The following is a 22,103-nucleotide window of genomic DNA, read 5'->3' on the forward strand; positions in this document are numbered from 1 at the left end:
GGGAAGGGACAGACTAGACATAGCGTAATAGTTCGAGCAGAAGAAAGTCCAGAGATCGAAGTGCTTGAACAGGATCAGATAGGATTAGAAGAACGTGTTCAGGAAACAGAAACAGAGACATTTGAAGAGCAAACTCAAGACTCTCCTGAACCAGGCCAGATTAGTAACCAGGCAGAAGAAATAGATGCAAGTCCTGGAACTAGTGAGGTAGGAAGGGACGAAGTAGCAGAATTGCCACAAACTAATGAAAACAAGAGGACAAGAGAAGAAAACGAAGTCCAAGTGCCAACTAAAAGACTTAAGAAAAGAAAGCACATTGAGCCTGGATTTGTCAAGAAATTGAGGCTAAGGATAAAAACGGTAGAAGAAAAACGTGCAGAAGAAAGGAGAAGTGCTCGTATAGCTAAGCAACAAGAAGGTATCTCCAACAGAAGGAGTGATCAAATAAAGAGACAAAACAAAAAGTACAAGTCACCTGAATGGACACTTGTGTTGGAAGACTTTGAAGATCTTGATATAACTGACGAGAGCGACGGAGAACCCGTCCCTGAGTACTCTGCCGAAGAAGAAGACGAGCCACCGTGAATTTGCACAAAGTAAGCTACTCGTGTAAAGTCACAAAGAGGGGTCGAGAAACTTCTTCTGAGCCAAAATGTCTGATTCAAACGTGAGTGGTAGACCTAGTCGCAGCTGTTGTAAAACTTGCTGCAAGGTATGTGTATGTAGTATAGTTGTCCTGATATTAGTTTGGATAGGACTAACAATTTTCATTCCCTTTGCTGTAAGCAAAAATACTAATATTGTCCCTACTGAAATTGTAAATACTGACAGTGAGGAGCTGACAACACAGAGTGTAGCAAGACATGAGAGAGCACTGAGACAAACAAAACAAGACTTAGAAGCACCAGATGAGGGAGGACTACATTATCATGGAGTTAAGAACAAGACACACTTAAATGTTTTCGCAAACTTGTTAATACACTATGTAGAGACTATGGAAATTGAAGATTGCTATGTCTGCATGAAGCTACTTACCTCTGTAGCTGAAGGCGTGACATACCATCACTTGCCGCTGACATATGGAATCTCCTGTAGCATTTTAGCTAGTTTATTTTACAAAAGAGGACCGTTACAGTACTATTACTCTAACAATGACGTGATCTTTTCTGAACTTCATATACGTGGGAACTTGAATCCTGTACATACCAAAAGTGACGTTACTCGCTATATGGGCGAATACTTTCTGACTATAGGTAACATCGACATAGGTGACGCACACAGAGATAACTTGACTTGTTCTTTGCGTGAGCAGGAAAAGATGTTCCTGAACATGGCAGAGAAAAGGAGAATTAAAATACAAAGAAAGGCAAATGACGAAAGTCAGAAAAGACCAAGGTGGGCAGAGAACATGGAAGGCACCTCAACTGGTGGGGCGGGTCCTGCTCTGTTGCTGGATTTTGAAAAGAAAGGCAAGCTATGTCTTCACTGCGAGAAGACTAGCTATTATAATAACATTTTCATTGGTTCCAGTGAATGCGAACATAATTACAAGGTAATTGGAGGTTGGGGTTTCAAAAATGGGTCAGAGCCTGTGTTTCCTGGAATTTATTATATTTGTGGGGACAAGGCTTATTTCAAATTGCCGGATCACTGGTATGGAAGCTGCTACTTTGGCATTGTCTTCCCGAAAATATACCATGTGAATGGAGTTGCTGGAAGCAGTGAAAATACTAATGGCTTAGTGCGTAGTAAAAGAGAAAGTGTAGGTGAAATAATGGGTAGTATTTTCAGTGCACTGATACCTGGAGTGGGAGTGGTTCTGAACACTCACAGAATTTGCAAATTGTCCACTATAGTGGATGTGTTGTCTACTGACACAGCTCATGGATTTCTGCTGGTCAATACCGAAATGGTTGCGATCAGATCAATGGTTTTGCAGAACAGACTTGCTCTTGACACCTTATTAGCGAAAGAGGGCGGAGTCTGCCGGATGTTGAAGGCGCAACATTGTTGCACTTATATTCCGGACAAGAGTGTACAGCTCAAAAGATACGTGAAAAACATTACTAATTTGGAAAGGGAACTCAAACCACTCGAGGTTGACAGTGCCTGGAAGAGACTGGTAGATGGTCTCTCAAATGTAGGTCATTGGCTTGCTAGCGTAGGTAAAGGCTTATTGTTCAAGGTACTGATGCCAATTGGAATTATAGGTCTCATCCTATTCTTCATATTTGTCTGTTGCAAGTGTCGTAAGCACACCAGAAAGCATGAAGTGAATGCGAGAGGGGTGAAAAGAAGTGTGGATGAGCTTGAATTGGAGGAGATAAATAATCAGATCTACAAAAGGGTGAAGAATTCTCACCCTGCAAAAGATGAGAAAGAGAAATTGAATCGTTTGCTGGAAGAAATAGAGCTGTATAAGGTGTGAGAAGTTGGCATCTGGTTCCATTTATTTTTGTGATGATAGTAAATATCATCAAAGAGGGGATTGATGAAGCAAAGCTTCGCATCGCGACGTGCTTTATTCATGAACCTCGGCCGTGTGTAATCCAGTAATAATTTGTACGTCTTACTAACGTTTATTTTATGTTTAAAACGAGGTCCACGACGCTTGCCTATGTGTTCTACTAAAATAATTAATTTGAGTCTTTTAAAATGGCCGCTGCTTGGAAGTAAGTGTCTGCGCATGCGTCAGTCACACTCACGTGTCCTGATGTGTTTGCAGGTTTGGAGGGAAATAGTTGCGCATGCGTAATGCATAGCTTTGCCAATAACTGGTACTGCTCGTGCCACTGCTCTTGTACTTGTTTATACGTAGCTAACATTTAGACTGCATAAGTATATTTCTTAGTGATAAGTTGAAAGTATAAACCCTGTGATGTGTTTCCATAATGTTATTTCTATGTATTAATTTGTTCTCGCTTACTTTTCATGTACCGCAGGGAATGGGGGTCTGACTGAGCCGAAAGCCATCTTGGAGGGTATTTGTGCGCAGACTCGACAAAAAGCATCTTGTCATTGAATGGCTGCCAAAGAAGGTTGATACCAGAAGCAAGCCTGGGAAGCCGTACCTTCGCCCCGCAACGTCACGATATTGTTCTATTATGTTGCAAAAATGTATTCTTTGCCTGTATTCTGCGCAACTTTCTCATGGGAACCCCAATCTTGCTAGGCGGTGCCCTGAGATATAAATAAGGCCTCCAAATAGTGTATTCTGATTGGTGTGTTACCCAAATCCTATCTTAGGACCAATCCAAATTGAGGGATTCTGACACTTTGCAACATTGGGGGGTGGTATACCGTCCCCAAACTGTATATCTACCCTGGGTTCGCCTAGGGAATTGTCCGACTTGTCTGGTTTAGCTGACCTGTCACTGACCCATCGTACTCAATAGGTGACTGAAGATACAGAGAGCTGCGGAGCACTCTGTCCGAAATTGACCATAGACTAAGGTTTTACTGAACCTTAAAGTGCTGGCGGAGCATTTTGCTGGGAGTTCGCCGACCCAATCGGGGTCTTGATCGATAGCTGCAGAGAGGGTGGAGCGCAGGCGTTGCTTCCGAACTGCGGGTGCTGGTCCTGTCCTGAGGGTTTCCTGTCCTGTCCTGAGGTCCTGTCCTGATTCCTAATCTGAGGGTATCCTGTCCTGTCCTGGGTGTCCATTCTGCACCTGCTGTCCTCTGAGGGGTATCCTTCCTTGAGGGTTTCCTGTCCTTAATTGACTCGTGGCCAGGGTTTGGTTTCCACACCAGTCTAGGTAAATACTGCTCTAAGTTCTTTAAACTTTCACCTTTCTATTTTCTGTCTTTCGCTTCAATAATGACACACCTTTGCATATGTTGATTTTTTCCATGCTTTTGCCGCAATTATTGAAACATAAAGTCATTACATATTTGCTTAATATGTTCCCATGTTACCCTACCTCTTAGAAATCATATTTTGCATTGCAGTTTGTCATTTCCTGATATGGTCTAGAACGGCCTTACTTAAACTATCTAAAGATCTTTTGCCCTGAATGCATAGCGTTTCCTGTTGCATCTCATATTAGCATTTCCATGATTACCCTGACTTTATTTCTCTATAGCTATGTACTTTTCGTTATCTTGATTATTGATTGCCTTATTCTTGTAAACCTAATGCTCAACGAAAACGAACTTTAGATAAAGCTTTTAAAACTTCCAGTTGTCCGTGGTCATTTTACAGAAATATTGAATGTCATTTTAAGTCTGTATTTTGCTGCCTTTCCCTTTACAGCTAGCTCCCTGATCCGTTGTGGTCATAGGTACCCGTATCGGTGGATGGTAAATCGGGTACGCTGAATAATAACAGTAGGGAATTCACACAAATTGGTAGCAGCCCGTGAAGTCACCCGGTCAATGAATATTGTGAATTGAAAGTATATGGGCCCGAAGCCGGAAACGGCGAAATTATTGGTTGGGTGACCTTGCGCGCTCTATCAGACGCTGACACCAATCAGCCTGGTTTCATTCTCTGTACCTGGCTCATGACAAATTCCGTGGTGGGAGTTGGCTTTTTTGAGGGCGACCATGGGGCCTGGCACCCTGACTTTTCTTCCTGTTCCCATGTCCCTTCCCCCTGTGTTCCCCCTCGTCCTCCTTCCCTGATCATCTGCGGAATCTTTTGGGCCACATCAACTCTATCTGTAGGGGTTATTTTATTTATTGTTTTTCCTGTTATCAATGTATTCTCACACGTTCTAGTTTACACAGTATCTTGGACTCTGCTGAATCGATAATCTTTCATACGTGTTATATGCTGATTGTATATCAAAGATCAGTAAAGAATTGAGATATTAAAAAAAGACCTCTCAAGTTTTTCAAATGAATTAGAATACTGATGACCTCACAAGGAGTGGTGTCACTTAACATTTGGCTTTGACAATGTCAAAGGAAGGGACATTACTGAATTTATAGACATGATCAGAACACATGCAAAGCGATAACATTATAACATTCATAACATTCAATTTAACATTCCACTGAACTGTGTGCAGTACTACTCAAGGTGAAATACGAGAGGTTTTTGCCAATAAAATGTGGGACAGAGGGGCTGCTCTGTGCCGAATAGTCATGTGCGAATTTCTAGTTAATCTCCATAGTTTGGAAGAATGGGCCAGGTTTGTGTGAGACTTCAGACCGACCTCCAAATGTGTGAGTGTCACTCGTGATGAGTGAGGCTTGAGGGCTCTGATGTATGCACGTCCAAACTAATGTTGCTGTCGAGGCACTCAAGGCTTCTTGCATGACAATGCTACAAAGAGTTGATGCACTCACTAATCAGCGGTGTATTGATGACGAGTGTACTATGATATAGGGGCCTATGTGAAGGAGTATAATATTTTCGAGTAATGAAATGCCCCTCCCCTGTTTCTCAGACCAGTAACGCCCACTCATTTTTATGATACAGTGTAAACTATGTGAGAAATTTCTGGTTCATACTTGGTTGCCCTATCTTAGTAATTAATTTTTTCAAAGATATATTGCTTTATTTTTGTCAGTGAATCTTTGTTGAGAGAGGATGGTGGTTACTGTAAACAAAACTGCAAAGCCTGGAAGAGGCCGCTATCTTAATATTTTAGGAGACAGTGTGCTCTCAAACCAGAAACTCAAAACCTAATTAGAATTTACAATTCAGTCTTGTTCGAGGATATAAAACCGTATTAAATATAAGGAATAAGCCACAGACACAGGAAAATTAGAAATAAGCTCCTTCAATTGTCGCTTTTACCTATGCCTCATTGTCACTGATCTGGTGTCTTAAACTCCATGATATTTACCTCTGTTTACTTTGCTATCTAGGATGTTGTGGATTTGAACAACTGCAAATAAATTATTTAAAAGAATACTTTAAGCTACCAAGTTTCATTGGAAAACTGACTGATATTCTGATTATATTCTTTGAAATACAGATATAATAATTGAAATACAGATATATTCATTGAAATACAGATATATTCATTGAAATACAGATATATTCATTGAAATACAGACTGTCACTTCCAGTTGTCAAATTTCTGTAAATACTCTTAAGTCTTTTACATCAGTGTTTGGGAGATGCTCATCTGAAGTGAAGCTGTAAATACCTTTCTACAGCAGCAACTATATTTGAGACTTGTACTTGAACTGTCTGACCCTTAAAAACATTCACTTCTGTGACATCTGAAAGCCCAGGTATTTACAGGTATAAATGCTTGTTTGTGTGAAATGTATTCACTGCTGGAGGCGGCGGTTCCGTCAGCGGCCACCAGAGGGCGTTCCTAGCCTGCTGATGAAACTCACTGAGCTGCACCTTGGATGAAACGGAGAAGGGTTTCCTCTTCCGGGTCAGCGGTGGCAGAGACAGCACCAGCACCGGTGCTGACATCACTTCCAGCCTCTCCTGGTGTGGTCCAGCCTGCTGCAGAGGAGGAAGGAGCCCTGTCTGTCTGTGCAGTTACCTCCATCTTCAGACCCCCTCAGACCCCAGATCTGCACCTCCCCCCCCCAGCCCCAGGAGGAGGAGAGAGCCTGGACAGGTTTCTGATCAGGTAGGAGCTTCCAACTCACTTGGCTGCAATTTATTAATACATGGATCAGCCCCACCCCCCTCCCCCCTGATGTCAGGAGAGCTCAGCTATTCCTGCTGCTGAGGCTGAGTGGGGAGCGAAGGAGGTGAAGCCTGTCCCGGGGTGCACAGTAGGTGAGGCCTTTCTATCGGTGCAGAGGAGGAGAAGTCTGTACAGGGCGCAGAGGAAGAGAGGCCTGTCCAGGGTGCAGAAGAGATGAGGCCTGTGTCCAGGGGTGCAGAGGAGGTGAGGCCTGTCAAGGGATGCAGATGAGGTGAGGCCTGTCCAGGAGTGCAGAGGAGGTGAGGCCTGTCCAGGAGTGCAGAGGAGGAGAGGCCTGTCCAGGGGTGCAGAGGAGGTGAGGCCTGTCCAGGGGTGCAGAGGAGGTGATGCCTGTCCAGGGGTGCAGAGGAGGTGAGGCGTGTCCAGGGGTGCAAAGGAGCTGACGCCTGTCCAGGGGTGCAGAGGAGGTGAGGTCTATCCAGGGGTGCAGAGGAGGAGAGGCCTGTCCAGGGGTGCAGAGGAGGTGAGGCCTGTGTCCAGTGGGTGCAGAGGAGGTGAGGCCTGTCAAGGGATGCAGATGAGGTGAGGCCTGTCCAGGAGTGCAGAGGAGGTGAGGCCTGTCCAGGGGTGCAGAGGAGGACAGGCCTGTCCAGGTGGGCAGAGGAGGTTAGGCATGTCCAGGGGTGCAGAGGAGGTGTGGCCTGTCCAGGGGTGCAGAGGAGGTGAGGCCTGCCCAGGGGTACAGACAAGCTGAGGCCTGCCCAGGCGTACAGTAGGTGAGGCCTGTCCAGGGGTGCAGAGGAGGTGATGCCTGTCCCGGGGTGCAGAGGAGGTGAGGCCTGTCCAGGGGTGCAGAGGAGGTGAGGCCTGTCCAGGGGTGCAGAGGAGGTGAGGCCTGTCCAAGGACAGAGGTGGTGAGGCCTGTCCAGGGGTGCAGAGGAGCTGAGGCCTGTCCAAGGACAGAGGAGGTGAGGCCTGTCCAGGGGTTCAGAGGAGGTGAGGCCTGTCCAGGGGTGCAAAGGAGGAGAGGCCTGTCCAGGAGGAGCAGAGGAGGCGAGGCCTGTCCAGGGGTGCAGAGGAGGTGAGGCCTTTCTAGCGGTGCAGAGGAGGAGAGGTCTGTCCACGGGTGCAGAGGAAGAGAGGCCTGTCCAGGGGAGCAGAGGAGGTGAGGCCTGGGGTGCAGAGGAGGTGAGGCCTGTCAAGTGGTACAGAGGAGGTGAGGTCTGTCCAGGGGTACAGAGGAGGTGAGGCCTGTGTCCAGGGGTGCAGAGGGAGAGAAGCCTGTCAAGGGGTGCAGATGAGGTGAGGCCTGTCCAGGAGTGCAGAGGAGGTGAGGTCTGTCCATGGGTGCAGAGGAGGTGAGGCCTGTCCAGGTGGGCAGAGGAGGTGAGGCATGTCCAGGGGTGCAGAGGAGGCGTGGCCTGTCTAGCGGTGCACAGGAGGAGAGGCCTGTCCAGGGGTGCAGAGGAGGTGAGGCCTGTCCAGGGGTGCAGAGGAGGTGAGGCCTGTCCAGGGGTCAGAGGAGGTGAGGCCTGTCCAGGGGTGCAGAGGAGGTGAGGCCTGTCCAGGGGTGCAGAGGGGGAGATGCCTGTCCAGGGGCGCAGATGAGGTGAGGCCCGTCCTGTGTTTGGGTGGTTCATAGAAGGTGGGGCCTGTCCAGGAGGGATGCAGTGGAGATGAGACCTGTTCGTCCAGGCAGGGTGATCGAGAGCTGAGTTTAAGTTTGTTAATTGTTGTCCCAAGAGATTTGTGGAATGAGTGTAAGTTGTTTGTAAACTGGCCAATTGAAGAGCCACAGAGTGAAGCGCCTCAAACTATTTCATTATATTTTACAAGAGATTAATGCAGATCTACAGACAATATTGCAAAGTCGAAGACCGGGTAAAGGAGGACGCATCATTTAGCGTTGCATCCATAGGTTAGTGCACATATCCAGCAAAATGTGAGAGGCTGCAGTCCAACATTCTGGATGAGACTTTGTTGTAACCAAAGTACTCTAGTGACAATTTTGTTACTAAGCAGAAGAAGATCAAAACTGGGAACCCAAACCAGGCCTGACAATTTTGACGAACCAGCTCCCTGCCTCTTTTGTAGCTGTGGGGTGTTATAGCAACACCACAGCAAAACCAGCCACCAGTGACCAATATGTTTCCCAGCACTGAACAATCAGCCCCCACTCTTCCAGCCTCCCGGGGAAACACTGGAAGCCCGTTACGGCCAGTCCGGCCCTGCTTAGGGTATAGGTTTTACTAACAGTGGCAATTTAAATACCTCAAACACTAATAATGTGCAGAATAAGACATGATCCTTGCGATGTTTGCAGGAACCTGGGAAAATGGAACATGAATCAGATGGCACCGAATGGGATGTCTCAGTTAATGGTCCCAGCCCAACTGGCCTCTGTGCCGAGCATGCAGAATCAAAGGCAGATATATTGGAACATGCCTTCAGTCCAGATAGTCACACAGCCCAGTGCAGAATAGAACGCCAAAATCTCAACAAATTCAGAATTTCAACAAAATCCTTAAGTGATTAATAAGGATTTTCCACAACTTGCATCTATACTAGGAGTTTTTACAAATTCTACAAATTGGGTCAATGATGAATGGCCACAAACTTAAACTGTGATTAAGATCCAGTTATTATGTTAGGGAATAACATAGTAAAATTACTTCTGGCTTTTTGGGGAAGAGTCACAATTAATTATTCATTTTGTAGGTGTGGTTTATTACATTACATTTTGTTGTGCCATGTTTTCATGACTATTCATTGATTGCTGTCAATTTTACCTCATCATGAACCATGTCAATAATGTGTTCTCTCAGTCTAAAAACGTATAAAATGTACTGTTTTGGGATATTTGCTGGAATTGTTTTATTTTACACTTTTCCTAAAGGCAGATTACATGTCATTCCTCTTACTGATTTTGTACTTAAGAACTTTTCCTTGATTTCTAACTAAGCAGGTTCTATGCTAGTTTGCTATTTGATATTTCTTACCACACATTTGTTGTGGTGGTCTGTCTATTGACTTTACAGCTAAAGTTGTTTCTGAATCTGGCTTTTGATATACTTTAGAGGTTACCAATATGTGATCCTCCTGCAAATATTATGATAATTATTTCTCTATCTGAGTAACCATGTTTATGCCTTCAGTAATTATTTGAAACCTTTAATATAGCTTTGAAGCTTGTTGTAGCTCCAAAGGCAAGGGCCTTTACCAAGGGAGCGGTCCTTTAATGGGCAGTATTGCCTGCTACGGCTGACTATAAGGCCGTTGCACTGTTTGCACCATGAGGGCAGAATGTGTTAATTAATAAAACAATGGTGTCCCAGAGACCGAGGGGGTAGAAACACCTCCGGTACTCCGAAACCTTTATTTCACAGCTGTTGCTGTGAATGTTCAAAGGTTAACAGCCGCAAGCTGGACCACGGTGGTTAATTGTTGAACATTCACAGCAATAGCTGTTAAATGAGGCTGAAGTCAGCCCCTGGTTCTCCCTGGGCTCGGCTAAACTGCTTTTCATCATTCACGTGAGCCGGGGAGATGCAGGAGATGAGCAGAACCCCCCCTCCTTCCGAGACGCCAGTGACACTGCAAGCTACGGGACGAGGAAGGGGGGAGGCTCCTGTGCGCCCTGATTCCAGCCTCTTCTCTTGCCCAATCCAAATATTTTGGAGAGGCAGAGGCTGTGTATTAGGACATTGTATTGTTGAGAGCAGCGGGCCAATATCAGGTTGTATATATAGGCTGCTGCTGCTGCTCCGTTGTCTTCAATAGATTTTAACATTTCAATGTTCTAAGCTTTGTCTTCTGAAGGTTCAATTCCGAATTCCGTCTTGTGGGGCTCACTAGACACTGACCCTCCGCATCATCCCTTCAGATAATTTTTAAATTCAAAGCGCCAACACATTGATGCTTTGTTGCTTCCAATGGTCAGCATTCGAACTCTGCATCAGCTTGAGCATGAATTGCAGTTCCCCCGAGAGCATGGTTTGTATAAATCTAAGAGTCTGGTTGACTGATTTATGAACGGGGCAGAATTATGTACAAGGAATTTAACATACCTTTGCAAACCAGATTGTTTTGATTTGCAAGTTTCATGGTCTGTAAATGGAAAGATGGGGGTTATGAAGACATGGACCGGGTTGTTAGGGTTTGTTCTCTGAGACTGTGGGTGCACTCTATATTCACAGATACCTTTTCCAGCAAGGGTTCATGGTTCTTGGTGAACCAAAAAAGTGTTTATTCATACCCATATTTGCTTCACAATGGCCTCCAGAGAACAAGAGATTCTTTTGTTTTGTAAGTTCAGGACTTTTTTTGTAAAATGTGATGAAGTGTGATAGTCATCTGACGCAAAACTATTTCTTTACTTCCTTTCAAGGTATTCTGGGCTGACCAGGCAGTGCAGCGGGCTGCCACCCTTGGAGGAACAAAATATAATATAACTATCAGGTAAGGATTCCTATAACTCTTAAGTTTCCTTTTACCCTGTTTCTTCTTTCTCTATTCCCTTTCTTCATCTCTGTTTTGTTTTTGTCTCTTCAGCTTCAACATTTGACTCCTTCTGTACACTAATCTTCTTGTTATCAAACTTCTGATAATAATATGATGGAGCCACATTCTCCTGGAAATGTTGGGGGTGTAGTGCAGGTCCGATTCCTTTTTAGGTCGGTTTTGCCCAGCAGTTCGTTAACTATTGGCACATTTGTCTCCTCCTCTACACCACGTGATACTCTCCCCCCTCTGACTGTTCTTTTGCCGTCTTTCTCTCTTGATCTGACTTCCATCTCTTTACGTCCTCCTAAACTATCCTTTTCAGTCTTATCTACTACAAGCAAAAGACACAGTATATGTGTGTGGACACACATGCACACAAGGCTTGCTTTAGGGTGGTGCAACCGGTGGAGCTGCACCTGGTGCTGACCTTGGGGGCACTGTCTTTAGAAGTAACCTATGGGTTCACAAGTACCTGCTGCACAGTTTCCTGTGCTGGAACCTGTGGTGCGAGTGGAAGATAGCCTTTTATCTCTTTCTTCTGTTTTGTGTTTTTCTTTTCTAGACCCGTTTTGTTTCCTTTACTGTTGTGCTGTTTTTTTCTCTTTTTCAGGTGTTGCAGTGCCTGGGGCCTGTCGGAGGAGTGTGATGAGTTCTGGGCACCAAGTAAGTCCTTATCATCCGCACAATTTGAAATAGTGAATTCCACTGAGCTAACTGGACACAGCGTCAGTCTATGGTGGCATTTAAAGCAGTGATTACAACAAAGCAAATACCTTTGTTCAATAAATTGTTCAATAATTGTTCTAGATCACTGGAAAAACGAATAGATTAACAGTCTAGGTGGGCAGGAGATAATTAATTAAAAGTATTACAAATATCTCTCAGCCTTTGCCACAGAAATTGTAAATTGATAGTGTTGGCTGCTGCTGAGAATCTGTGTCACAATATATGTGCAACTTGTGTTTCTTTCTTAAATATTAATTACGTTTTCTCTCACATCTATGAGTTCCAGTGATCCGAAGCTCCCGATTTACAGTGTCCCTGAGCTGTTTCACCACTATCAGAAATGATACTCAACTGATTTCCTGGCTTGTTTTTGTCAATACATTCTTTGTGCAAAGTATAAGGTCATAAATATTTTTTCTTTGTTTTCATTTACAATTTCTGACTCCGTTTCTACAGGTGACTGAAGCATGAAGAGAAAAAAGAAGGTTTAAATTTAGTGAAACGCAACGAAAAGGATTATTTCAAGGAAAGTTAAAACATTCTCGAGCTCTTGAGAAGAAAACACATTCTATGTGCCAGGAATGGTGAGGATGTTGGTGCAGAAAAAATGGTGAATGTGAAAGTTGTCAAATCCCTATAGTAAAATGGCCATAAATGTTTATCAAGTGTCAGGAAACTGAGATTGAGGAGAACATTGGCCACAACTGATACCTACACAGTGCACTTGAGAAAACTCAGTGTTGTAAATTCTGTTTGATGGTTTATGAGAAATGCTTTGGAGATGCAAACCCTCCCCAACAGATCAGCATCCGTAGACGTGTTGTGATGTGACAGAACCGTCAAAAAGACTAATATCCCTGGTTTACAAGCGGAAGCTTTTGTCTCTGTCTCCTGAAGATGAGAGGAGAGAAAAGGTTGTTTAAATACACTTTCTCAGATGTCGTTACAGCAAAGATGCTGGATTACCATTTCCAATATAGGAAGATTTTCCCCCACCAACTCTGTCTCTTGGGTTGATCCGAGTGGTTTCAAAGTGTCCTGTAACTCCAAAGTCGATCATTAACCACTGAACAAAAAAGCATATTCTGGCACAGAAAGTATAAAAGGGCCCAGTGTTACGCTATTGATAATTCATAAACCACCCTGGCATGCCCTAATCATCGGTCATTACTGGTATGAACGAACATACCTAACAGGCAAACACTAAAGCCCAAAGACCTTAAAACTCCTAAATCAAATGTGATAAACTAGAATCACTAAATAAGACTAATTAAACTAGAGGGAATTCACCCGGGCATAACTTGGAGAAAATGAATCCATGAGGGCATCTTAATCAATACAAGGGGCTCCTCGGTGAAAGTTAATAAGACAAGTTAGATTGGTGCCTTTAAAGGTAGAAAAATGATCTCCAGGTAAAAACTATCATTAGTTAAATATATGTTAAGAAGAGCATCTGAAATGTACTTTAGAAGTTAATGCTGAGTTGTAACATAAACAACTACACAATCAGAACTCAAATTTAGTCTTAAGATGGCATGTATCCAGGAACCAACCCAACTTGGAGAAACAAACAACTCGAATAAGAGCAATGACTGTGAGAACAGCTTTAGTTATCAATCCCACCTCACCCAACATGAGAAAACTAGCACTGGACGAAAACCCCATCAGTGTCCTGAATGCCAGAAACTCTTCAATCACAAATCCAGCCTTACGGTACATGAAAGAACCCACACTGGGCATAAAGCGTATCAGTGCTCTGAATGCTGTAAAAGCTTCAGTAGCAAATCCAATCTCACTTCACATGAAAGAACCCACACTGGGCAAAAACCTTATCAGTGCCCTGAATGCCAAAAAAGCTTTAGTTTTAGTGGCAGTCTGATTCAACATCAGGGAACTCACACTGGCCAAAAACCTTATCAGTGCTCTGAGTGCCAGAAAAGCTTCAATCATAAATCCAGACTTACTGCACATGAAAGAACCCACACTGGACAAAAACCTTATCGGTGCTCTAAATGCTTTAAAAGCTTCAGTCATAAATCTACCCTTACTGTACATGAAAGGACCCACACTGGACAAAAACCTTATCAATGCTCTGAATGCTGTAAAAGCTTCAGTCATAAATCTACCCTTACTGCACATGAAAGAACCCACACTGGGCAGAAACCGTATCAGTGTTCTGAATGCCAAAAAGGTTTCTATCACAAATCCGGTTTAAATCAACATCAGAGAATCCATACTGGGCTCAAACCCTATCAGTGCTCTGAATGCCAGAAAAGCTTCAGTCGGAAAATAATTCTTACTCACCATGAGAGAACTCACACTGGGCAAAAACCTTATCAGTGCACTGAATGCTTGAAAAGCTTCAGTCATAAATCCAGCCTTACTGCACATGAAAGGACCCACACTGGACAAAAACCTTATCAGTGCTCTGAATGCTGTAAAAGCGTCAATCAGAAATACAACCTTACTGTGCATGAAAGAAACCACACTGGGCAGAAACGGTATCAGTGTTCTGAATGCCAAAAAGGTTACTATCACAAATTCGGTTTAACTCAACATGAGAGAACCCATACTGGGCTCAAACCGTATCAGTGCTCTGAATGCCAAAAAAGCTTCAGTCAGAAATCCAACCTTACTGTGCATGAAAGAACCCACACTGGGCATAAACCATATCAGTGCCCTGAATGCCAGAAAAGCTTCAGACTGAAACAGACTCTCACTCACCATGAGAGAACTCACACTGGGCAATACCTTATCAGTGCTCTGAATGCTGGAAAAGCTTTGGTCAGAAATCCAACCTTACTGTGCATGAAAGAACACACACTGGGCTCAAACCGTATCAGTGTTCTGAATTCCAGAAAAGCTTCAGATTGAAAACAACTCTCACTAGACATGAGAGAACTCACACTGGGGTAAAACCTTCTTAGCTCTCTGAATGCTGGAAAAGTTTCAGTCCGAAATCTGGTCTCACTCAATTTGGGAGAACTTACCTGGAAAAAACCTTGTCATTGTTCTAAATGCCAGGGAAGGGTCTGCTGGAGATTCAGTTTCATTCAACAAGAGAGAACCCACAACGTGAAAGAAAATGATCCGTGCTCTCAATGTGACAAAAACTTCAGTTGTAAATGTAACCTTTCCACATAAAAGAGACAATGTGGGAGAATAAAAGGTGCTCACTGTCAACCCTGAGGAGGAGCTTTCAGCATCACAAAACATTTAGATAAAGCAGCCACAAAGACACCGCTCTATTGATTGTCCAACAAACCGTCTACTGAGAAAAGTACACAGCGTGGAATGGAAATGCTTGAATTAACCTCATTCTTTTGTAACTATTTGTGGCCTCATTCCATTCAGCGTGTTTTGTTTGCTGAGTGTTTATAAGCAATGACTGACCCACAAAGTCCATTTGATCCTGAACTTTGAGGCCACGCCCCCAAGGATCTGGAATGCTTGAACCTCAAACTGTTTCCAGCCTTAACGAGCCTCACAGGGGGCTGCAGCAGGAGTCCCTTTGGCATAGGTCTCTATGAGACCAACATCTGTTCATGTCTGTACCACGTAGGGCTGATCATTGAGAAAAACTAAACGTGATGGATGGACTGGTAGTTAATCTCTGCAACATCCCACCACATCATTCTCTAGTCTTTGTGTAACTACAGATGAGGTCAGCCATATGCAAACGATTCTTGGCCCCTTCCTAAATAGTCCTAATGACTTCTGTTCCAAAAGGACACAGCCTCGTATTACAAAGATCCACATGAGTGGCCTCTTTCCATCTTCTTTTTGTTTCCAATGGAACCTGCTATCCCCTAAACCATGCCTCAGGCCTGCCAGGTTCCATGCTTTAGCTCTTATCATCAACTTTGAACCGTCTTCATAACTTGGAAGCTCCGAAGACTTCGCAGCTGTTGTAACTGCTTGAAGTTTCACACATTTTGATGGCCGTGGATTCAGGTTCAACTTGATGACCCAACTCTACTCTGTGGGCATTTTGCACTTCAAGCCACTTCTGTGCAGCTCGTCATCTTCTGAGACTGATTCAGCCAAAAACCTTGCATCAAATTCCAGTGTTAATCATCACCAGAGACTAAACTTATCTTTGTCCTCTCGAGCATAGCTACCAAAGTCAGCTACAATTTTGTAGATGACTTCCTGATTGATTTAGTAGAACTGCTTGTTTTTTATTTATTTACCTTTTTGTTTGGTTTTGACAGTTGTTTTTTGCTAATTAATAATCCTTAAATCACAGCCCACCTTTTGATTTTGCTTCTTAATAATTATTAAATATTCTTTTTGCTCTAAACTTGGTTTGAATCTTACAGTTCCTTGTCTATTTTTAATAAACTGTATTGAAATTTGTGACTTCCACTGTTTTGCTTTTCCTTTGAGCGCCCCTTAGGCCATACTGCTCAAGCCACGTTACCAAAAGCGTGCTAAGAACACTTCAGTAGAAGAAACATTTACCTTTGCTGGCCAAAATTTGGGAAAAGCAAAGCAGGCTGACTCCAGAAAGCACACCAAGGTTACTGTCTTAGGTGGCTTCTGCATCACCTGTAGATGCAAAAATCAAAGATTATGAGGGAAGCTGTTGGAAGCTGTGCCCCGGGAATTTGAGACTGCCTCTCAAACAGTCTCAAACAGTTGAAAGAGCTCAAGAGGCACCCGTCAGAGATCCATGTCTCAGCAACTAAGACTGCCCGCTCCTGTCATACAACACTCACACTGAATCACACTCCCTGTGCAATGTTTAAACTTTTACATAAACAAGTTGTGTTGTGCTTTGTGAACAGGCTTTCACCCCCCCTTTGTATGCAAATGAGTTTCTTTGATCAGACACCCCAGGCCTCCATCTCTTCTAGTGCAGATGATAATGTGAGAACTGTAAGGAGATCACAAACAAGGGCTGTATTGAGAAATAATCGTCTTCCAAGTCACACAGTAGTTTGTAGTTCTTTATTAGTATTTTAAATGTACATCCTCATCCCGTTCCAAGTTAGAATAAAGTTTGCGAAGCGCGACTCTCTTGTGGCCCGCTCCCCAGATTAAGTCCATAAGAACAGAAACAGAGTCCAATTTCCTGCCTGAAGAAGCGCAGAGGCAGGTAAACTAGAGGGGTAGTATAAATGTAGTTACAGCAATTTTGCGCTTCCACTCTACCCATGGGTCGATAGTTGCAGGGAGCCCCAAAACAACAGGGAGCTGCAAACCTTGGATATCACCTAAGTTGCCCTGTACACGTTCATTTTCGTGTGGTAAGTTCGTCGCTTAATACCTGAAGATGTTAGGGTGCCACCCCAGTGCTAATTGTGGCAGCACTTCCTGTTTTAAGTTGTTAGTTTGTGCATGGGATATAAGCTGGATTTGGTCAAATTTAGCCTTAGTCTAGAAGCCCTACCAAAATCGTCTAGAACATCCATCACCTGTGGTAGATATGAATGCACGTTCCTGAGGTACACAAATGCATCATCAGCATACAGTGATATGTCCTCTCAATTTGGCTCACTCGGTATACTGATTGCTGGGTCCTGTGACCGAAACAGGACAGCGAACAGATCCAAGGCTAGGGCAAAAGTAATCAACAGTGGGCATCTTTGCTGCATGCTTCAAAATAAACTGATATCTCTGCCTGTCCGGATGTGGGACAGCGGGTTGGTGTAGAGGAGATTAATCCAGTGTAATATTTCTGGGACTAGTTTCATGCACATTAGCACTTTCGTTAAGTAAAACTACTCCAGGGTGTTGAAGGCCTTCTCTATATCTAGTGAGAGTGCTGTGTATGGAGGCAATTCATGAAGATTCTTTTCCATCAGCCGGAGAGGCGCCATAGGTTAAGATATACTTTCCTCCCAAGTACGAAACCATTCTGGTCTTGATGCCAATGTAGAGAGGCAGGGGAGCAACCTGTTTGAAAGGACCTTCCTGCAAATCTTGTGGTTGGTGTACAGTGGCCAGTAGGAGCGTAGCTCCAGTGGGTCCATGTTGGGCTTAGGCAGTACCAATATCATAGCCTCCCATAGGGATCCCGGCAATGTGCCCTCCTGCCTGGCCTGTTGGTACATTTGGAGTAGCTTTGGCGAGAGGGTTGCTCTGTAGGTGAAGTAAAAGTCCACCGGTAACCCGTCCATCCCAGAAGTTTTGTTGCACGCGATCTAGTCAATCATGAAGCCAATTTCCTTAGTGGTCAGGGTTTCATCTGATGTATGTCCCTGAAGATGTTTAAGTTTGGGGATCGTCAGTCTTTTCAAATACTCATCTAATTGGGGTGCCTGCACTCTCAACACAGCCTGGTATACAGACGTCTGGTTCTACTGGAAAGCCTGTTTTATATCTGCTTGCACATTCAATATCTCTCCCACCGGTGATCTACTGCTGTTTCTTGGGGTCTTTGGGGTCAACGACCATAGGAGCCTTGCTACTATTTGATAGTGTAGTGTTCCTAGTCTGACCATCGCCTCTCTTTACTCCTTTCAGAGAGGGGTGATTAGGTTCTCGTTTCATGCAGCTACCACACATATATTTCCGCTGTTCATATTGTTTGTTCATAGGAGAGGTTCTTGGCTCACAAGGCATGTTTTACACCGTGCTACATCTTGATGCACAGGCCTTATGTGACACCCTTAAAGGTATCCCACTCTATCACTGTCGTAGAGGCAGTCCCTTTGTTCTCCTCAAAGATGGCGATATGTGTACTTACAGTATCACAGAAGTCTCTGTCCTGTAGGGCCGGGGCTTACCGCCTCCTAATAGGTACTGGTGCATGTCTTCTGCTCCACTGAATCATCGTTTTGAGGTGGTTGTGGTCCGAAAGTTGGTGGCCTAAACATTCACGTCACAAGACCAAGGAAGCCACAGAGGAATTGCATAGGAGCAAGCCGATTCTGATGTGCAGCTAGTGTACTGTGAGAACTACAAGTACTTTTATGTATGAGGGTGTATTAGATCTGGGGGTCTCTAGTTGGCAATGGTATTCACCTTTGTCCAAATAGGGACCCTTACTTCTAAGTCAGAATAAGGGGATTACACTCCTTAATAACCCCTGTTCATCCCCTATGTAGCTTGGCACGAGAAGACAGGCTTATCTCAGAGGCAGTGTGTTAATCATTTATGAATATACACAGTAATGCAGTGAAAACACTACAGATTAACACAACACAGGTTTTAAACAAGACCACAAATGACAAAAATCCACAATACTACACTTAAGATGACTTAAAAGATGATGCAAGTTGCTTAGTTCAAGTTGTTGGTAAATGCAACAAAGTTCTCAATAAAGTACCTGGATGCGCTACGCAAAGTAAACAAAAGGCTCACAAAAGGGGAGTTGCGTCGGTTCCGTGTTCCGGGGGAACGGTTGCGTCCTGCCTCAATGCTTGCGCAGGGTAGGTTACTCGTCGTGAGCCTTACTGGAGCGAAGGTGATGCCTAGATTCACGGCTTGCGGGCCCGTTGCGGTGCGCAAGATGGCGCCTTGATGCAATTATCTGGTTGCGATGCGAGAAGATGGCGCCCTTGATGCGGCGATGGGATGACGATGCAATGACGCCCTGGCAGCCTTGTGACGACTCTGTACTTTGGAGCCGCGACAGGCCCTGTGACACTCTTCTCCGGTAATGCGATGGCGACTCTCTCGACGGTGTCACGTTTCTCCGGTGTTGCGACAGCAGGCAGCTTTGATGAACACACGCTTCCAGAGAGATGCAACGAAGTTTAGCTTCTCCCACGTTGCGATAATTTCAGCTGCGGCGGCGACACGATTCTTCTCGATGCATGGCGCTTCCAGCTTCCAGTGATTGGAGTCAGAATTCCCAGCAAGGAAATTGAGGAGGGAGCGGGAGGTGAAGTCTTTTGTTCCTGAGACTTCAGCAGGAGGCAAGTACAGTTCAAGCCCTTGGAGAATATTCTGTAGATGAAAGTCCTTACAAAGTTCCTTCTCCTTTCCCTCGGCAATAAAGCAACCACTGCAGGCCAACCCAGGAAACAGCACACTGGCAGAGGGGCAGTCCAACTCCTGCAGCTTCCTTGGTTCTTCTCCTAGGCAGAAAGATTTCTTGTTTCAGTAGTGATCTAATTTCTTGGGATCAGGGTCCCAATATTTATAACCCCAAATCCTTTGTTCTCTGAAGGCAGAGAGGCCTCTGCCTAGTCCAAACCAGTTCCTGAGCACTTTGTTTAAATGACTCTCTTCTTCTTTTCACTGTGCAGGGCAGAGACATCAGATGCCCCACAGGAGGTGGAGCCAGCACAGGGGAGGGAAGATACAGCTCTGGGGCACTCTGTTGACATGATTCCTCCTCTCCTTTCACATAGCAGGGTCGAGACATCAGACAGGCCACAGGGCCAGCATTGTAGAAGGAAGGCCCAGCCCTATTCAGGTCCCAGGTGCAACTCCTCCCGCCCATCTAGATGTAGATCTCTCAATTCACCACCGGGCTACCCCAGCCGGTCTCCTGGAATTCCCCAGCCCTATCACTCACAAACCCAGACAAGGAATACACAACCCAGCAGAGGCAGGCTCAAATGGTTAGGCAAGCAAATACCTACTTTCTAAAAGTGGTATTTGCAAACACAGAATATTAAAATAAACTTTACTAAAATATGTATTTTATTATTCTGAGTTCAGGCATACTAAATTCAAATTTCTACTGTGTTCCCTGAGTCAGTTAGGATTATAAGAGTGTAATATTCTAGCTGCTCATTCTGGCCTATGAGAACAGGTAGCCTTTAATAGTGAAAAACGAAAATGGCTGTAATTCACTATTAGAACATGCTACACCCATCAGAGCATTCCTACCTTATACTTACAATGCACCCTGCCCTTGGGCCTACCATAGGGGTGTCTAATATGAAGCAAAGGAAAGGTTTAGAGACTGGCAAGTGGGTGCACTTGGCCAAGTCGACATGGCAGTGCTAGGCTGCACAAAGGCTTTGCAATGGAAGGCCGTAGACACACATTACAAGCTGCTTCTGTGGGTGGCACAACCAGTGCTGCAAGCCCACCAGCAGCATTTGATTTACAAGCCATGGGCACACATGGTGCACTGTACTAGGGGCTGACAGATAAATCAAATAACCCAATCATGAAATCCAATCAGTACATCAATTTAACATAAGGAGCACTTGCACTGTGGCACTGATTAGCAATGCCACAGTGCCCAAAGCATATAACCAGCAAAAATATATCAACGCAGAGGAGGCAATCAGAAAAAATGGAAGGGAGACTCACGCCAATGATGCCAGGTCTAACACGTGTCCCCTCCAGCTGAAATGTGGGGAGACCTACCCTTCCCCATGGGAGTTCTCTTCACTAAGGCGGAAAAATCTGGACTGACCATCAGCGTTGGCGTGTTCTGTACCAGGGCGGTGTTTCACCGTAAAGTCCATACCCTGTAGGGAAATGGACCACCTCAACAACTTTGGGTTCTCACCTCTCATCTGCATCAGCCATCTGAGGAGCCTGCGGTTGGTCTGAACCCGGACGTGAGTCCCAAACAAGTATGGTCTCAATTTCTTCAGTGTCCAGACCACAGCAAATGCCTCACGCTCAATTGCACTCCACCTCTGTTCCCGTGGGAGTAACCTCCTACTGATGAAGGCTACAGGTTGGTCTAGGCCTTCTTCATTAATCTGTGATAGAACAGCCCCCACACCATGCTCTGAAGCGTCTGTCTGAACAATGAAATATTTTGAGAAGTTGGGCGCATGAAGCACGGGGGCTGTACCCAAGGCAGTCTTCAGGGGTTCAAAAGCCTTCTGACAGGTGTCAGTCCAGTTCACTTTCTTGGGCTGCTTCCTGGAAGTCAGCTCAGTCAAGGGTGCAACAATGTTGCCATACCCCTTGACAAACCTCCTGTAGTACCCTGTGAGTCCTAAAAAGGCTCTCACCTGTGTCTGAGTCTTTGGGGGTCCCCATGCCAGGATGTTATCAATCTTGGGTTGTAGGGGCGCCACCTGGCCGCTTTCTACCTGGTGACCCAAGTACACAACAGAACCCTGCCTGATCTGGCACTTACTCACCTTGATAGTGAGGCCTGCCTTGCGCAGTGCCATCCACACTTCCCAGAGGTGCTGCAAGTGTTCTTCCCAATTGGCGCTGAACACTGCAATGTCACCAGGTAGCCGGCACTGAAATCCTCCAGCCCAGCCAACACCTGGTTGATAAACCTCTGAAAGGTGGCAGGGGCATTCTTCATCCCAAAGGGCATAACCCAAAATTGGTAGTGCCCATCTGGAGTAGAGATTGCTGACCTCTCCTTAGCCCCACCAGTCAAGGCGATCTGCCAGTACCCAGACGTCAAATCAAACATGT

General features: G+C 44.9%; 1 protein-coding gene across 1 annotated transcript in view; it reads left to right on the forward strand.

Annotated features, from left to right (window-relative positions):
• The first annotated feature begins 11,676 nt into the window (after positions 1 to 11,676).
• LOC144805852 (uncharacterized) overlaps positions 11,677 to 22,103 on the forward strand; it is a 115,094-nt gene continuing 104,667 nt past the window's right edge. Inside the window, exons 1-3 of the mRNA XM_078672334.1 lie at positions 11,677 to 11,735; positions 12,255 to 14,415; positions 16,384 to 16,395. Coding sequence (XP_078528460.1) covers positions 13,329 to 14,415; positions 16,384 to 16,395 — 1,099 coding nt within the window. The 5' untranslated portion in view covers positions 11,677 to 11,735; positions 12,255 to 13,328. The remainder of the gene's footprint in view (positions 11,736 to 12,254; positions 14,416 to 16,383; positions 16,396 to 22,103) is intronic.

This window comes from Lissotriton helveticus, assembly GCF_964261635.1.
Source record: "Lissotriton helveticus chromosome 1_1 unlocalized genomic scaffold, aLisHel1.1 SUPER_1_unloc_3, whole genome shotgun sequence".
Lineage (NCBI taxonomy): Eukaryota > Metazoa > Chordata > Amphibia > Caudata > Salamandridae > Lissotriton > Lissotriton helveticus.